Raw genomic sequence first — 18473 nt, 5'->3', positions numbered from 1 at the left:
GAATGTCAGAGGTAGGAGGGGGCTGAGAATGTGGAATGTCATAGCTGGGAGGGTTTTCGAACAGGCCATGTCAGAGCCGGGGGCAGGGGGATCATCTCCAATGCCAGGTTTGTACTCGGTTGTTGGGGTGTTTTCTCAGCGCATAAGGGCTGTGCCCGGCACACAGCTGGCGCTTAATAAATGCCCGTTGCCTTGACCTGAGCACCGGGCGCTTGGGCTGAGGCTGGGAGCGCGGCCACCCTTCCCTTGGCCCGGGGAGGCGAAGCCGCTTGCCCAAGGTCACACTGGCCCAAGGGAGCCTCGCTCCCGTGACTTCGGACTCATCACCGGCCTCCCAGGGAGCAGGGGCGGCGGGGGGAGGGGAGAGGCCGGCTCAGGAAGGCGCCGGGAGGGTCCGCTGGGACTCGGAGCCTCCTGCCCCCAGCAGCCTGCTTTTCGGGGAAACTGACTCGGCCCCGCCCCTCGGGAGGAAGGAGGGGGTCGCGCGGGGAGGGGGGACCTGTTACCAGGGCGACGCAGTGGCGGGGCCTCCCTCTCTCCCTCCCCCCGCCCAGCCACGCGTTTCCGCCGCGCTGGACCTCTCTGATTGGGCGGCTGTCAGCCGGTGCCAATCGACGCTCCCGCCCTCGTGGGGACCGGATGCTCCGTGCGCCCGCGTGCCCGCCCCCTTTCATTCATTCCCGCCACCATAACTTAATCGGCTCCCACTACGCACCGAGCCGTGGGCGGGGACTGGGGACCCTGGCTTCCCCTCCCTTCTCCTCCCCAGCCGGGGTCCTGGCCCTCTGGGGGTGAAGGGGAAAATGCCACCCTGAAGTAGTTTCTACGAGGAAAGGAACGGTGGCCCGCTTGGCCCATGCCGAGAAACTCCCGCGCCGGCCGGGCCCCCAGTCACGTCCCCTCAGGAGGCTGACGTCCCTGGAAGTGGGAGGCCCGGAGCCCATTCGTCGGCATCCGGGGTGAGGGGGGTATTCGAAAAGAGGGAAGGGGGGGAAGGCAACCGGAAGTGCCGGCGACGTGTCCACGTGCCCCCCCCCCTCCCGGTCGCTCAGCCCTCCCTACCCCTTTCTTCCATTGGGCGGCGAGCTCTCCTCCGAGGGCGCCCCGGCCGCCACTTCCGCATCCCCTCCCCAACCGCTCCAACCGAACTCCCTCCCCGCGCGTTCCTCCTCGCGCCTCGCGGTTGGGCTGGCGCCCGGAGCTGGCCACGCCCCCTGCCCGCGCCGCGGCCAATGGGGCGGCCGCTCCCGGCGGGGGCCGTGGGTAATTAATGAGCGTCGGGCCCTGATTGGCTGCCGGCGGCGGCCGGGGCCGGGTTCGGTTGTGCCCGAGGTGGAGGTAGGAGCCTGAGACCGAGACTGAGGCGGCGGCGGCGGCGGCGAGCGGGGGAGCGAGCGAGGGAGCGAGCGAGCGCGACATGTCCCGGGCGGCCGCGGCCCTGGCGGCGGGCGGAGCCGGGCGCTGCTGAGAGCCGAGCCCCTTGCGGCGGGAGGAGCCGGGCCGGGGCCGCCCGCGATGCTTCTGGGCGCCGGGGCCGGGGCGGGGGCGGCGCTGCTGCTGCTGCCGCTGCTGCTGACGACGGCGCTGCCCCCGCTGCCCCCGCTGCCCCTGCTCCTGCTGGGCCTCGGCGGCGCCGTCCCCGGGGCGGTCGCGGCCGCGGGGCTCGGGCTGCCCGAGAGCGTCATCTGGGCCATCAACGCGGGCGGCGAGGCGCATGTGGACGTGCACGGGATCCACTTCCGCAAGGACCCTCTGGAGGGCCGGGTGGGCCGAGGTGAGGCAGCCGGCCGGGCCGGGCTGGGCCCGGCCGCCACGTGCGCCCCGCCCCCAGGCGCGCGCCTCAGTTTACCCGGCTGGAGAGGGAGCGCTTCGGGCCCCCAACAGCTGGGTGATCGGGACCGCCGCGCCTCAGTTTCTCCGTCTGTAAGAGGAGGGTGCTGCAGCAGCTGGGCCCCAAGGCCCCCAGACGCGGTTAGAGCCCATTCCGGCTTTAAAGCCCGGGATCCCCGAGCCCCCCTTGGAGGCCGGGGCCGAGCAGGCACCGCGATGTCCGGGGCGGGCTTGGCGCGTGGTGCCCGGAGGGGAGCGCCGGGTCCTTAGCAAACGGTCTGGAGCCCTAGGTCGCTCCCCAGTCCCCTCCCCCGCCCCCATTTTACAGATGGGAGAAACTGAGGCTCGGAGAGAAGCGGCTTAGACGTGGTCGAACAAGGTGGTAAAAATGGGAGGCCCTTCTCGGGGCCCTGGGGCCGGTGCGGGGCTCGACGAGCAGCCTGGGGGTTACAGTGCATTTCCGGCCCCTAATAACCTACTGCCTGGGGTGCCCTTTTACGGCCCAGATGCAGGCCTGGCCGGTGGGGGAGCCTCAGTTCCACCGCGAGGGGACGCTTTCCCAGCTGGTGTCCGGGTCGGAGCCCTGGCCTCTGAGTGCTCAGGCCCCAGAGTTGAGGAAGTTGTTTGATAAATGCAGAATAAAATGTGAGTGAACCTGAGAGTGGAGGGCAGCATCCCTGGGGAGTGCAGTGTAAGCCGCCCAAGCTGGCAGTGCCAGGAGCCTGCTCAGCATGGCCTTGGGAGGGAAGGTCCGAGACATGTGTCTGCACCCGGGCCAGCCGACCTCCCTTTGCCTTCCAAGTTAAGTGGGGCTGTCCCACCCCCAGGTCCTGCCAAGGGCCCGGCGTGTGCCCTTTGGAAAGTTGGCCTGCTGTTTTCTTTGGTGCTGGTGTGCGTGCCCTGACAGCTTCTGGTTCCCCAGTATATGCTGTGCAACAGCCAAGCTGAAGTGGCCTTCCGAAGCCAGAGCCCTGCTCCCCGGTATCTGTCTTAGGTCCACCCTTATTCCTCTCCTGGGGTGGGAACAGCCATTTGTAGACTTTCTCCCAAGATAACTGCTGGATAAGATCATGTTTTAGAGTGCATTCTTTTTGCTAGCAGATGTTGAAGCTTGAGTGGTTTGGTTCATTCAGCCTAGAGAAACCGAAGACATGGGCCATTAATGGAAAAGCTAATTGGCTGGGCCCACACAGAACCAGGCCCCCCAGGTATCCATAGAGTCCACTGTTACTGGCTATCCTGGCTGAAAGATTCTGCCTCTAATTTGCAGGTGCTCTACCAGCTGGCTTTTTATTAAAGGCAGCAGCAGATGCACTTGGACTATCTGACCCGCCCCCCTCAGTTCCAGAGCAGGAATCAGGAGTTCTCAAGCCTTGGCTTTTGGGGAGCAGAATTCCTAATGGAAAAGGAAGCCTGGCAATAAGTTTTTGGCTCATGTTGGAAGTTGGTTCTTGTGGATACCATTAGACAGGGCCTGCAGAGGTCTATGTCGACGAATTGCCACTCCAGACTTTGGTCCCACCATGGCAACTCCTAGCTGAGGGGCCACCCCTTTTGGCTGCTTTCCCAGCCTCCATAAACTGTAGAGTCTTCAGTGGGGGAGTAGGAGAGTGTTTTGTTGGGAGCCACATTCCTTAACCTGTGTCTTCAGAGAAAGCATCTACCCACTGGATCAGGAAAAAAGGATTTTTAGCCCTTTTCTTGGCTCTGGGCTTGGAGTTGAGGCTGGTGCAGGCTGCCTTGCAGGAGGATGGCCAGTCCCTTTCTTTATGAGGCCTGAGAAGCTGGGCGATTGTTTACTTTTTGTTCTTTTTCTCCCTCCCAGATGTGCTGGCAGTCCCTTTTGGAAGTAGAGGGAGGTGCCAGGTGTTGAGAGAGTTAGTGTGTTGAAGCAGAAAAGGAGAATGGGCCAGGGTGCAGGAGACCTGAGTTTCTCCTTTACATGCAGGCTCCTTTGGCTGAGTCATAATGTATCTCTTGTCTCCTCTAGACTTGGAGCTCCTTGAGGGCAAGGACTAGTTTGCCTTGCTTTGTATTCTCAGCTCTTAGCACAATGCCTGACACATAAGTGCTTCATAAATGGCTTGCTGATTGATGAGTTTGCTCATCTGTAACTTTTTTTGGTTATTTGGTCATGTCTGACTCTTGGTGACCCCAAGGGTTTGGGATTTTCTTGGCAAAGATATTAGAGTGGTTTGCAATTTACAGACAAGGACACTGAGTCAGACAGGGTGAAGTGACTTGGTAGGGTCACACAGCTAGTGTGAATTTGAATTCAGGTCTTCCTGACTCCAGGCCTTCACCACCTAGTTGTAAAATTGGCACAATAAAGCCTTTGCCTTAGCTCCACTGAGAATCATTTGCAAGAAACTATGTCAAAGAGCTTTTTAAACTGTAAATGGGAGACCTTTGCCTTACCCAGCTCTTACCCATCAGATTTTAGTAGAAGCTGTTGAATAAAAACCGTGTTACTGATTTCCCATTTGATAACATTTCTGACTCCCTCCAAAGAAAATAGCAGCTACCCTTCACATAGACCCTTAAGGTTTGGAAGAGCTTTCTCCCCGACAACCCTATGGGGTAGGTCCTCGTTTTAGAGATGAGGAAATTGAAGCTCGGGCTTTGGCCCACTATCACACAGCTGGCAATTGTCAGAGGTGGAATTCAGACCTTGGAGCCTATAGGGCACCATACCCTAAGCCAGGCTTCCTCTCACTTCAGTGGGGTTTCTTCCTGTAGCAGTCCAGGCAGCTTTTGGCTTCCAAGGAACTAGAAGGGTTCTCTTAATTTTCTACTGTCCCAGTAAAATATAAGCTCTCCTCCACCACTCAACACCAGCTCTTGCAAGTGCACATATTTAATGAATATTTCATTGAGTTCTTAGTTCCTCATGGAGGGATCTGCATACCCCTGATCTCCAAGCAGAAGTGTTTTTGGCTGTGACAAATGGCTGATTGACCCCCAAACCATTGCTCTGGAAATTGCCCCTCCTCATCATTTGCCCTCCTTCACCAGCAGCCCTTCCTACATATTTCCCAGCAGACCCATCTGACATAGTGATTTCGCAATGTTCACCTTGGGATTCGAGCCCAGGGTTCCTTGACTTTCACTGTGAGCTCTATTTAGGAAAGTGTTGGTTATTGGTCTTTGTCAGGTGGCTGTGCTAATGAGCAGTGTAACCCTGGACAAGGCCCTTCCTCTTTCTGAGTCTCCATGTCATCCATTATATTTCATGTAATAGCTTTTGATCAATTAGAGACATCCCTCCACCTTGTTAATGTTTATAACTGCTAACTGAGCTGAGCCTGCTAGCAACTAGTCCTGGATTATAGCCGGTTAGGCCTTCCCAAACTGCTGGCTTGTGTACTAGCCAAGTTGTTAAACTCTCCAGAGGACTGCATCCCACCAGCATGTTGGAAGCCCGGAGACTAGCTGGACTATTTTGAATTCTGAGGTTCTGTGAAGTTTACTAAGAATTCCCCTCTCTTCCACCCCTCCAGTCCAAAGGAGATGAAAACATATCTCTTTGCCTGGTGACCTTTTAACTTGAACTTCAGTGACTTGTGCCAGATGCCCATGGAGATGCCAGCTACTTGGCAGTCCAGGCCTGTGTAAGATCACTGGCCCCTTGGGACAGTCAGCTAGCAGTCATTAAGTCCCTTCTATGGGCCGGGCATTATGCTAAGCATTGGAGGTAGAAAGAAAGGCAAAAAGAGACCCTGCCCCCAAGCCCACTGTCTAAGGAGGGGAACAGCAATGCAGAGAGCCAGATACCTACAAGATAGAGATGGGATAAAATGGAGGTAGACCTGGAAGGATGGCACAAAGATGGGAAAGTGCTGGCTTGGCTAGCCAGGGATCTCCATCAGCTGGAGAGCTGGAGGGTAACACTCTGGTTTGCTTAAACAGATCTGGTACTGAGCTTTTCCCTGTGGTTCCACTGGAAGCAGAATCTGGGGCTTTTCCATGAGCACTCTGTCGGTGCTGGGAGTTCAGTGCTTGGCCCCACTGAGCCCCAATAGAGCTTTGCTTATCAGGCCTAGGTTTAAAAAGATTTCCTAATGATCTTGCTTTGGAAACTTCCTTCAGGGTTTTGATAGAGAAGCAAGGAGGAGTTCAATGGAAGGTTAGGTGGAGGAGAGAGAGAGGGTGTTTGGAGCCCCAGAAGGAGGTTCCCAGGAGAATCTGGATCTGATGTCCAGCCCTGCCACTTACTAGCTTAGTGACATTGGGCAAGCCATGTAACCTGCCTGAACCTCAGTTTCTGACTCTAAAATGAAATTGTAATGTGTTTTGAGGCGCCTTTTAACGGGGCGGTGTTCACTGATCCTGGCTGGCTTTGGTCTTTGGGTTTGACAGTACGTTCCTAGAGGGTTGATCCCCTGTAGCAGTATACAGCACCCACTTTCTACAGGGGCCGTTCCCAGCCTGGGAGACCTAGAGGGGTAAGTGGAGTCCTTGTGGCCCCCTCCCTCTCCCTTGGCTGCGCCCCCTGCATTATGCCCACATCAGCAGTGTGCCCACCACACCACTCACTGCACTCAGGCGGGGGTTGGGGGGCTTGCTCTGCTACTCTTTCCTTCCGGCCTTGGTTCTTGGTTCAGATTAAACCTTACATGTGGCCAATCCCCTGAGAAAGTCACTTGGGTTATTTTGGGGGGAAGTGTTCTAAAAGGCAATTCCAGGATTGGGTTTGGATGGGTGGGTGGGTGTGTATGTAAGTCTGACTTTGTTCTCTGTGCAGCTTTGCCACAGATTATATTTCTTTTTCCACTCTTAATATGAAAAAGATCGTCAGAGACCAATCCTTTTCTGTACATGCTAATAAATGAAAGCTGTGTAAAGCTCTGAGCTTGGAGGGACTGTTCAAGGGAGGGACCATTGGCAGAATCTTGGTTTCTTCCTTCTGTGCATCAGGGCACGGAATCGCTCCCCCTCCGCACCACCCCATCTTTGGAGGCGAGCTAGCCGCCCGGTCAGACTCTTAGTATCAGAGCGTGGAGGTGGACCTTGTTTTGTTTGAGAAGAATTGGGGGGAGAAGCAGGCAACATTTACCGATCTGCCTGAATGATCTTAGCTTCCTGTTACCGGTTCTTTGGGTGGGCTGGCTGGCAGGAACCATTAGTAGTGACAAGTCATAATCTCCAAGGACTTCTATTCTTTCCCCCTTTGGCTTTTCTAACTCCCTCCTTATCCTTGTTGTCCCACATGGGGGAGTAGGCTAGAAGGAAAATCCCAAGGAACCGTGTACCTTGAAGGGTCTGAATTCTGGGATTTGTGTTTCCTGTTGAAGCTTTTGAAGGCAGATACAAAATTTTACAGGGAGGTAGGGGGTGAGAATGATGGTCTCTATCTGAAGTAGATTGTGTGTGTGTGTGTGTGTGTGTGTGTGTGTGTGTGTGTGTGTGTGTATTGAATTAAAAAGCGGGGTGGATGCATCTAATCTAAGAAGTCAGCAGGAATTTGGGTCATTGATGGGGCTATGGAGTATGCCCAGAAACTGGCATTTCTTAGGTGGCCTGTGGCTGCTGCAGGTATGGAGAAGGTCCCACCCTCAGGTGTGGTTTGTGCTAGGTCATATTCTAGCTAATGTTCTCCTGGGGGGTGGGAGGGAATGTAACATTTTACAAACAAGTAAATATGCAGTGATTTTGGTGCACTAATGCCCAGGGTAACTGGGAAAGGATTCTGAGAGGAACTGGCACTGGGGCTGAGCTTTTGAAAGGATCTCAGAGAATTGGAGGGGCTGATTCTAGGAGATAATGGAAAGCCTCCTCCAGGGAAAGGGCTTCGTGGAAGAAGGTTGACATTGTGGTGTCTAGGCTTGATGTGTAGACACAGAGCCTCCCAAACTTATCATGAGATCATGAGATGGACAGAGCCATTTTTGAAATGGGACAGATCATCCCCTGGGGCCTTGGCCGGGCCATCCCCCCACGAACACATACACACCTTTGGTTGGTGAAACTATTTGTGCTACTTGTTTTCTTTGTCTATTGCTAACTGACCCCTCTCCGTGTTTGGCCTAGGCCTTGGGTATGGCTTTTCACTGAGTCCAAGTTTTACCAAACTAATCCTTTTATTAAAGGGATTTGTTCTGTGATTTGGATTCAGTCAAAGGGCCAAACTTGAGGACCTAGAGGGCCACATGTGGCTTCAAGGGTGCAGGTTCCTCATGCCTGGCCTAGGCTCTAGGCAATTCCCAGGCCATGGGGGGGGGGGGGGGATAGGTAAAGTGTTGATCTGGGGGTCCTTTATCACTTGAAGTATCTGAAATAGATGTGTGTGTGTCTGTGTCTTGAATTAAAAAGGTTAGTGAGAGCTTTGGCCACTCTTTTAAACCTTTATAAGAAGGCAGCAATTACAGCCATTTCTTAGGAGTCTTTTAATGGAAATGGAGGAAACCAGTTGAGAAAAGTAGCATTTTATCTGCTTCTCTAGCAGTTCTGGCCAGCTCTCCCAACCTGTTTGTTTTAGACTGGACTTTTTTTGGATGCTAAAGAACATTCTCTCAGTTCAGTCATCTTTTGTGTGTCTGCTATAGAATTCCCTGCTGTCTGCCTTGTTTTGCAAGGTTTCTCTGAAGCTGGCCCTCCCAGGGAGATGGGCAGCTGCAGGCGGGGTAGTGCCCTCTTTTAATAATGAGTTTGTGTTTGTTCAGAAATCACTGTTTGTTGGCTTGGAGCTATGGGAAGAGGTGCTTTTGCAGACTTTCATTTAATACCTGAATTTTTCCCAAGCTCTGGTGTGCCTGTGGGGCTTGGTGGGATAGATGGTGTCAGGTTTCAGGAATGGTTTGTTTTCTTGGTAGGGAAGACAGGTAGTAACTGCCTTCTTTCCAGCCTGAACTAGGTACAGCTGGAGTGAGCATCTCAACCACCCCACCTCCATGAGGATCCTTTGGCACCTGGCCCCATTCTGGGCCTCTGGTTCCGGAAGAGCCCTGGTCTAACGTAGCCCTGGTCCTGTGCTTTCTTCCTTAGCCTCAGACTATGGGATGAAGCTGCCCATCCTTCGTGCCAACCCTGAAGACCAGATCCTCTATCAGACAGAACGCTACAATGAGGAGACCTTTGGCTATGAGGTGCCCATCAAAGAGGAGGGGGACTATGTGCTGGTGTTGAAGTTTGCTGAGGTCTATTTTGCACAATCCCAGCAGAAGGTGAGATGGAGCCAGGCTTTCTGAATCATCCCTCACACTTGGCCTCTGGGTCAAAATGGCAAACACCCCCTGCCTCCCTAAGGTGTGTATCTGGGGTGCTGTGACACTTCACCTGGGAGCTGGGCACTGCCCTGTAAGACTTGCACTGAAAAGTGAGCAGCTGAGGCCCTCCTAACCTTTGGGCCTCCAACAAATGTCATCTACTTCCTTTGTCTTAGTTACGTCTTTAAACCTCATTTTTTCTCTCTCTCTGATACCGATATATCGTGTTGTCTTAAATGGCCTGCCCTGTGAGTCCAGTGGGACCTCTTGACTGCCAGTGAGGAAGGGGGCTGCCATATTGCTGAGGGCTCCTCGAATTTACCGAGCCCAAGGACTCTGGCCATCTGGAGGCTTTATTCGTCTCTTCACTGAACTGGTTTTACAGCTGAAACTCTATCTGCCCCTCTCCAGGCTATGGGTTTCTACTCTTTGGTTCCCATGGGCCCCAATAACTTCTGCCTTTGAGAATCTGTAGCTTCCCTACAACTCAGCTTGGAGGGTCCATCTCATGGGAAGCCCTTCCTGATCTGCCTGGCTTTTCATGCTCCCTTTCTCCTCATTATCTCATATTATTATTATTAAATTATCTGCATTTGCACTGGATCTCCTTAGGAGAATATAAATTGGTCCTTGAGGGCAGGGGCTCTTTAAAACAATTTTGATTTTATCTCCCAAACACCTAGTTGTGCCTTGTCCGTATTGGGAAGCTGACTGATGCTTACTGAATTGAATTTTCCCTTTCTGACCCTGAAGGTGTTTGATGTCCGCTTGAATGGGCACGTGGTCGTGAAAGACCTAGACATCTTTGACCGGGTTGGTCACAGCACAGCTCATGATGAAATCATCCCCATTAGCATCAAAAAGGGAAAGCTGAGCGTCCAGGGGGAAGTGTCCACCTTTACTGGGAAGCTGCACATTGAATTTGTCAAGGTAATCCCTTCTGTCTTCTGGCGGGGTGGGTGGTGGGGACCTTGTTCTTGTGTGGGCTTGACAGGTTTTTTTCCCATCTTGCAGGGGTACTATGACAATCCCAAAGTGTGTGCACTATATATTATGGCTGGGACCATAGATGGTAAGTAACGTTTTTATTGTCATTTAGTGGCATTTCAGGCATTCGGGCATGGGTAACAGCATTTGGTGATTGCTGGGGGTAAGGATGGGGCACATTCTGATAGGAAGCACGATTCAGAAAACCAGGATTTTTTTTTTTAAGCAGTCGGGGTTAAGTAACTTGCTCAAGGTTACATGGCCAGTTATTTCTGGGTGTGGTGCTGAGTATCTGAGCCCGGATTCGATCCCAGGTCATCCCGACACTGGAGCTGGTGCTCTTACTCGCTGTACTACCTGGCCACCCCAAAAACCAGGACTTTTAACTAGTTAGTGGGACCATACACTTGGAATTGGGAGAGACTTTGGAGATAATGTGGACCCTGCGTTTTGTAGCTGAGGAAAGCAAACTCCTTCTGGGAGAATGTAGAGTCTGGTGGCCACAGTCACCTGGGGAGTTGGTGGCAGATTCCCAAGTTGTTGCCTTCCTCAGTGTACCAAACTCTGAGGCTCAGCCCAGGGCTGGTGTGTGAATCATGGCGATGGTAAAGGATGGGCTGGGCTGGGCCCATCCAGCCTAGATGGTTTGTCCTTTGAGTTGCTTGGCCTTCTAAGTGGAAGGCAAAGTATTTCCTTCCCTTACTGTTCGTTAAGCTCATTGTCAGATCCCAGAAAATCTACTCTTGGGAAAACTATAGTGCTTCCTTCCTGACTATCTTATACACAACCTTCTTCCTTTGCTGATCTCTCCAGGGCCCAAGATACCAGCACATAAAAGCGCTCTGACCTGAAGAGTCATATGATCCTGCCCTCTGAGCATCATGCGACATGGGGCTTCCCCGTTTATTAGGCTTCTCTAGGGATGACAGAGTGGGAGGCTTATCGAAGCACCCTGCATCTATCAGAACATCTCTGAGCCTCTTCTGTTGGATAGAAGCTGCTGACGTAGCTTAGCTGAGCTGGGGAGGAGGGTCTTGGCACCTCTTAAACCTTCTCAGTGCCCTTGGCATCTGTCCGTGGGCATATTTTCCCTCTTGGGGTTCTGAGGTTATCACGGCTGCCAGTTTCCTAGGTTGCCTTCTCAAAGGGCCTCATGTCTCAGTGGCTGGCACCGATCAGTCACTCTCCCCCTGCTCCTTACCCCATTCCCCTTCGATACACCATCCAACTTGTTCCTGTCTTATATGTCAATGTTGAGGTACCTGAGAGGTCAGAATCTTTTCTGTTCCCCAAAGGCCTGGTGTAGCTGCACCTTTTCTAAGAGAGTGAATCGAATTTCTTGCCAGGGGAAAAAGGCAAGCTAATGTCTATAAAGAGTTGTATAGACATTGAACTTGTAAGGAGAGAGGGGCTCAGCTGTTTGTTAAAGCCACCCTCAAAGGCAGGAAGGCAGCTGCTGATCCAGTGTGATCCATGTAGGAGAAAGGGTTTGGAAACCATCCTGACCTTAGACCTGGCTCCTTATTACCTGGGGATTTGGGGCAAGCTTGCCTGGGCCTGTTTGTGTAAAAATGAGGAGGTTTAGATGATCCCTAAAGGATGCTTCCAAGTGAAAAGGGATTGGGGACCATGAGAGGCAGGAAGGGAGAATTGGGAACTGAGGAATATATACCAGATCATTGTCCCCACCCAGACTAGGAGTGTTCTGAGGTCTTGGTGGGAGAAATGAGGAAGGAAGGAGGACATTGGAGCCTTCCATGATAGGTGTTACCTCTACCAGCTCCTTCCCTTGCTCAGGATGGGCAGGAACCAGCAAAGATTTCTCTGCTTTGGGGCGTTCTGACCCTGCTGATCACGGGAGGTAGACCCATAAGAGGTGCTGGGCCTCCTGGTGCCCTGTGTCCCAGTTGGCACCAGGGGCATATCAGTCATACTTCTCTCTGTCCTCAGAGGTGCCAAAGCTGCAGCCTCACCCAGGCCTGGAGAAGAAGGAGGAGGAGGAAGAGGAGGAAGAATATGAAGAAGGCTCCAACACCAAAAGGCAGTCCAATAAGAACCGGGTCCAGTCGGGCCCCCGAACTCCCAACCCCTACGCCTCGGACAACAGCAGCCTCATGTTCCCCATCCTGGTGGCCTTCGGTGTCTTCATTCCGACCCTCTTCTGCCTCTGTCGGCTGTGAGAACACAGGGCCATCCTGAGGGCGGGGGAGCAGGGAGGAGGAACAAGCCCAAACGTGGCTGGTTTGGGTTTCTTCATGTTTTTCACAATTTATTAACAAAAACATTTTAAAAGAGGCAAAATGAGGAGAGAGTGGACTTGCCCAGCCCAGTCGTGGCCTCATTCCACTCCCCTTGCTTTCTTCATGGCTGGCATCCAGTGGCTGCCTTCCTCTCCAGGGTACTTGGGGTGAAGGCTGATCCCTGGGGACTCTGATCTGTGTCCCTGGGGAAAGGGCTTGGGCCCAGAGCACAAATACTGTTCCCTTTTAAGATAGAATATTAGGAGAACCAGGGATAGGAAATGGATTACCTGAGAGAGACTGTCGTTGGGAATGAGACGTGGGTCTGAAGCCTCGTTCAGAGGGCTGGGGCTCAAGGAGGTTGGACAGAGGATCCAAGGGGGAGGGCAAGCCCTGGCCTCACTTTGTGTTTAAAAAGGGGGGAAGGTCTCATGGAAGCCTTGTTGACTGGTCTCCAAATGAAAGTTCTATCTTAAAATGTGTGAACCACAAGGTGGGACTCCTTGACCAGTGAGGGGAGCTGGTCTGGGAACCAGAGCAGCAGCTTTACCTCCTGTCTGGAAACTGCCTTTTTGGCTTTTGTCACCACAAAATACATTTTGCTTTTAGTGCCTGTTGGGGACTTGATTTTGCTTTCCCTTTTTTCCCCCTTTAAGCTACTCACTTGAAATTTCTTTCCCTCTCACCCTCTTTTGTGGGTGATCTCGAGGAGACGGGAGCCTGGGGACTTTTCTTCTGGTACTCATTGGAATGGCCCTTTTGAGGACTCTTGGTGGCCACACAGGGCTTAGCTTGGCTAAAAGCCCATCGGAATTGCAGTGGCAGATGGTTTGATCTTGGCCCTGCTCCCCCCTGGTGGCTCCCACCTGGGTCCAACCAGGTCTCCCCGCCTTGGGAGTTGTCCTCCTTCCTAGGAGCAGTGGCCCCATGGTCTCTGTGTGGGTTTTCTTCCCTAGATTACAAGGGCTATTGGGCACTTGCTCTCTGCTACAGGGTGTGTGTCATGTGGTTCTGTGCCCAAGGGCTAGGACTGTTCAACCAATTACTTCCTGATAATTGACCTCAAACTGCCCCCAAGATACTTAATTGCGTGACTGTCCCTTTTGATCTGCAGAGTCACTGGGGCTTCTGACAAATCTACTGGCTCTCCCCTCCATACTCAGTCTCATCTGCCCCCTGCCCTGCCTGACAGCAATAATTTGGCCATCCTTGGGGGCAGGGGCTGGAAGCGTTCCAATGCACTGGAGTCCTGGCAGCCACCTAGTCCATCTTTCTATTCATGTATGACTTCCTCTGCAGCGTTCCGAACTCTGGGAATTAAAATGCCTTTGTTGGATTTCCCTCACTAGCAATTATTCCCACCACTCCCCCCACCCCCAGTAAAGGTAGCCTGAGCTCAGCCAGTCTTGGGGAGGGATATGGGATCTATTGGCACCTTAGAGCATGAGGCCCTGTCCCTCAGTGGTGTGAAAATCCCAGCTCAGCTTCTGCAGGTTTTTTTGTTCTCTTTTTAGAACTAAAGAGCAAGTTTGTGACCACGTACCCCTTAGGACACCTTGCCATCCAGTCACCCTCTTGGCCTCTGGAACTAAGATGGTGTCCCTAGCTGATGGCACTCAGGAAGCAGAGCTGAGAGTGGTCAAGACATTTGTGGGCCATCATCTTAACAGAACCTTTGGGTCTGGTCACTTGCATTGCCCTTCAGAGCCCTCCAGGAGTGGACCAGACTCCAACTTCCCTGTGCTATCAGCTCCTCCCTCTGGGTCAGAACCACCTACAACCTTGGGCTAATTCTAATCAGGAGAGAAAATGTGGAGAGGAGGCCTGTAGACTTGCAATCAAGATTTCCTTTCCTCCCCTTCAAGAGAGCGGAATCTTGACTCCCCACCCTTTTTGCAATGACCAGGAGCTTTAGACAGCAATCCTGGGTCCTGTGAACATTTTATAACGGTACCCCCCAGGAGGTTTCCTTCTGTCTTGGTTCCCAGGCTGGCCCTTTCTCCTTGAGCTGGGCAGGAGGAAATTTTCCTTTATAGCTGTGTTCAAAGGAAAGAACACCTTTCCATGATCTAACATGTCTGAAGGGAACAGGAAACAATGTGGGTGGGGACGGGGAGAAGGAATCCCCTTGGGCCTTACCCGTTCTCCAGGCAGGAGTTCCCCCCCCTTTGCCAGCCCTGGCTTTCTCCTTCTCCCAGGCCAGTGGCCTGCTACACCCTAACAGACATAGGTACATGACATTTTTGCTTAGGGGGTGGGGGCTCTTTATTATTCTTATTTTTTATTTTTGTATTGTGTATATACTCTATCATTGGGCCTTGCCTCCTGCCATTTGTTCCCATCTTACGCTTGGAGCCAGTACTGGAGCTGGGTGATAGTTCCCAGCTGCTCTGAGGTGCCAGTCCAGGAGAGACCTGAGGCCATCCATCTCCTGGGGCCACATCTTATCCCTTCTGCTCCCATTGCCTCAGCTCAGCCAAGGCAGAACCTCCAGCCAGAATTTGGCTCGTCGGGCTGGCTGCTTCTGCTTGCCCTCTACCCTCATATAGTTGCTTGGCAGAGCTGAGGCTGGTCCGGTCACCTGGCCCTAATGGGATGGGTTGAGGCGGGGCATGGGTGGATGGCCCTGTGTGGGTGGGAGAGCAGGAAGAAGACAGAGCAGATTCAGCTCTAGGCTTCAAGCAGGCTGAGCTATAGCCCCATGCCAGAGGAACATATATATGGCAGATGTATCCTTGAGCCAGTCAGGGCAACTCCATTTAAGAAAAACAAAATGCTTTTTCCCATGGTCCTGATGTCAAGGGGAAAGCTGCATTGTGAGGGTCCTGATTTGACGTTCTGGTGGCTTGAAAGACAATTGTCTTTGCTTGTTTTTCTCTAAATTGCTATTGGCCAGTGTCATTGGGATTGGTGTTGAATGTTTATAATTAGTAAAGACCCCTCAGTTGAAGAGTCTCCGATCTTGTTCTCGTCTCCATCACTCACCCAAGGGACTTGGGGGCTTGCAAGGCCTTGGTTTGCGGTCTGTGATGCCAGACCAAACCTGTCATGCGTTACCTTAAGCTCCTCCTCTCCCTCTGGGCGGCACCTGTTAGATCTTTGAATTTTTTTCAGTTTCAGTTTGATACCCGATGTTTTTGGAGAAACTTCTGTTTTAAGGAATTTCTCCTTTCCTTCTCCCTTCAGTCCATCACCTGGAAGTCCTGGTGTCTCAAAATCTCAGCCAAACTTCAGAAGCACTGGCAGTATTTTCAATTGCCCAGCTCTTTATAAATTTTCCTCAAAACCTACTCATTGTGGGGAGTCCAGGGAAGGAAGTAGCAGGTTTTCTGTCCTCCTTAGGAAAGAGGCAGAGTCGGTCCCTGGGGCCTGGGGAGGGCCCCAGTCAGCACAGTGCCTTTCTTACTCTTTTCTCTCTAACTGTCTCTCGGACCTTCTGTTGGTTTTGTTTTTAAACCAGTTTTGAGCCTTGGTAGATGTTTTCTCCCTAGATGCAGGTCTGGGCCAGGGGCTACCCCTTCCTGCATGCCCCTACCACACCCCATTCCCCTGCAATAAAAAGGTCTGTTTGATGTCAAAAAGATGTCCAGTTGAGTCGTGCCTTGGTGCCTGGATGGCTCACATAGCGATGCTGCTGTCCCCAGCTTTCTTTTGCCAAGATCCAGAGAGACTCAGGAAGGAGAACTTGAAAGTGTGAAAAGACATCCCAGTTCTTGGGTGAAGATCCAGTAGGACGAGGCTCCCCCTGCCTCGAAAGCCAGCTGAAGGGGAGATAAGGCCCTGGTGGCCTGCTGAGGCCACACTGACCCTGCCTGGGAGCCAGTTGGAGCACGAACAAATGGAGAGGTTTCCATCCTCCTATGGAAGGATGTGACTAAGGGGCAGGAGATCCCAAGCCTTGGTAAGAGGAATCGTTTATCTCCTTGTCAGCCTGGGGTGGGCATCTCCCTGGGAGGATTGTTAGGTCCAGTCAGCCTTCTCTGGGATGGGGGGGGGGGCAGACCAGAAACTCTCCTTTGTAATAGGTGGACAACAGCTGGAAAGGTTTTTCATGGGGCGAGAGGTGTAGCACTACCCCCTTGCCGTGGTCTGCCAGCTGCCCTTTAGCCAGGTTTAATGGCCAAGCTAGATTGGAGCTAGGGAACCTGAGGACAGTTGAGTTGGCAGAAGCACAGCAGGGTTGGATTTTAATACTTGGTGTTGGAACAAGCGGTGAGGGGAAGGCTGTCCTCAGGGGTCCCTCTCCTCCCAAGCACCTTGTGAGAGAGGGAGGCATGCCAGCATCCTTACAAGACACCACCATCTTCACAAGATTCAGGGAGGGGGAGGGGGGAGGAACGGTGGCTTCTCTCCTTTGGACTTTCAAGCTCAAATGCTTCCCTTCCAGGAAGGACAAGCTGCTCAGGAATTAGTAGGCTGGGGTGGGAAGACTTGCATGTGAATAGACTGGGTTGTCTGGCAGGGGTTGGTCCCAAGGTGAAAATCAGTGTGGAGGGAGTCTTGGGTCCCCTTCTTCCCATTCCCGCTTTTCCCTGGTGTGCTTGTGATCTTGGGAATGAAAAGAGATTGGACCCTGGATCCATTGCTCCCTTTGTAGGCTTAGGGCTTTTGTCACTCTTGTCCTGTCATTTCCTCCCCCCCATGAGTTTGTCCTGAAGCCAGCCAGGAGTGGCTTTTTCCCAGTTTGAGCTAAGGGCTAACTTCATCTGCAGTTCTTGGCCTGGCCTGTTTAGGAAATGGAGCGGTGACTCTCTGGAGGTGGCCCCAGCTGCCCTATTCTGGGAGGGTAAGTTCCCCCAGAAGCGTCAAGGTCTCAGTGGCCTCCCTCCCTCCAGCTGGGCCCTATCACATTGGGGTTTGCAGCCCCAATTTGGGTATTTGTAGCAAGCAGCACAATGGGATGGAGGGTTACAAACCCTGGTGAATTGGCTGGGGGGGGGGCGGGGTTCTTTTCTGAGTTGTTTCCATCTGTCCTAACTTTCTTTCCTTCCCCTGCCCCCAAATCAGGATGTTTTTCACTGTCCATTGCTTTGTGTTTTAATAAACAATTTGCAGTGATACTATGTGTTGGGATTGAATTTGGGCCTGGCCAGGGAAGGGGGTGCCTCAAGGGCTGACCTAGCTAGCTGTTTTAGGGTTGCAAATTAGGAGGCGCCTGGGTGTTTTGAATGGGCTAGGGATCTTCATGTAGCTCTCTCTCTCTTTCTCTTTAAAACTTTTATTTCCAGGATATTTGATTGAGGAAATATTCTGTAATACTCTGTCTGGCAGTTTTAACCAGCAGTGTGTTCAAGAAAAATAAACAAAATTATATTGTCAGCAGTGTCCAGCTTCGCTTCTTAAGGTATATGCAGTCCCATGACAGCCACAGCTCACGTGAGCCCTAGGAGGTAGAAGGGGTGCAAGTACTCACCCCATTTTACAGGTGCAGAGATTGAAACTCACGTCTGGTGGTCACGCTCACTCATAGGTCAGCTGATGGGAGGCTGGGCCTCCCTGACCTAACGTCTAGGGCTCTTCTCATTACACCACATTGGCCACATCCCCAGTGAGCTTTGGGCCTCTTCGAGGTCATGGAGTGCTAAGGAAGGAGTTTGGAGTCTGGCTGGAGGGGGAATGGTCTGGGCTGGGGGACTTTGTGGCTCTAGTCCCTGGTGTGTAGTAGGTGCTTAGGTTTTTAAAACTTAACTGAGCAGCTCTGGCACAGTCTTTTGTCAGCAGAATTAAGCCAGATTCTACCTTAAATTCGATATTCCTGGGAAACCTCTGCTAGGCCCTTTCTAGCCTCTCTGGCTGGTACTTTTTGTCTGGTCCTGATGGGCTGGTAGTATTGGGACTCTAGTCCTAAATCAAACTCTGTTCATTTTGCCCCTCACCAGGCCTGGCCCTGGCAGCAGCTTCAGAGAGCTAATCATTCTTTCTTTCTGTGACTTGGAGGCTAGGTTAGGCTGCCTTCTGATCTGTGGTGCTTACTCCTCTGGGCTGGACTGTTCTGCTCTCTTTTGCCCCAGGGATTGTGGGGAGGAAGAAGAGAGTGCCCAGAGAGGAGCCTCTCGGTTACAGAAATGGTTGTCTACCCCAGGATCAGATGGGACTGAGACCAGAGCTGCAAAAAAGGAAAAATCTGAAGGCGTGTTCTGGTCAAAATGGCCATAGGGAGCTTTTGGGCTGAGTGCCTGCCTAGGGCTGGGCCCACACAAGGCTGGATGTA

At 52.7% G+C, this 18473-nt stretch overlaps 1 protein-coding gene and 1 long non-coding RNA gene across 3 annotated transcripts in view; one reads left to right on the top strand and one right to left on the bottom strand.

The window, feature by feature from the left end:
- Positions 1-855, bottom strand: part of LOC138156345 (uncharacterized) — a 33173-nt gene extending 32318 nt beyond the window's left edge. The window contains exon 1 of the long non-coding RNA XR_011167126.1: positions 716-855. This is a non-coding gene — a long non-coding RNA (uncharacterized lncRNA). The remainder of the gene's footprint in view (positions 1-715) is intronic.
- Positions 823-17581, top strand: MLEC (malectin). Of its 2 annotated transcripts, none has more exons than XM_069081621.1 (5): positions 823-959; positions 8815-8993; positions 9789-9965; positions 10050-10107; positions 11973-17581. In XM_069081621.1, exons 2-5 carry the CDS (start codon positions 8829-8831, stop codon positions 12200-12202), a joined length of 630 nt encoding a protein of 209 aa, XP_068937722.1. In that variant the 5' UTR covers positions 823-959; positions 8815-8828; the 3' UTR covers positions 12203-17581. The 2 variants fall into 2 exon arrangements, with proteins under 2 accessions (XP_068937722.1, XP_068937721.1); XM_069081620.1 differs by lacking the exon at positions 823-959 and adding an exon at positions 1501-1774.
- Positions 17582-18473: the final 892 nt, after the last annotated feature.

The sequence above is a fragment of the Petaurus breviceps genome, unplaced genomic scaffold, assembly GCF_028583685.1.
Source record: "Petaurus breviceps papuanus isolate PSGF00001 unplaced genomic scaffold, PetGlider_PUasm1.0 99, whole genome shotgun sequence".
NCBI lineage: Eukaryota > Metazoa > Chordata > Mammalia > Diprotodontia > Petauridae > Petaurus > Petaurus breviceps.
The sequence above is the reverse complement of the archived record's forward strand: the minus strand, read 5'-3'. Positions and strand labels throughout refer to the sequence as shown.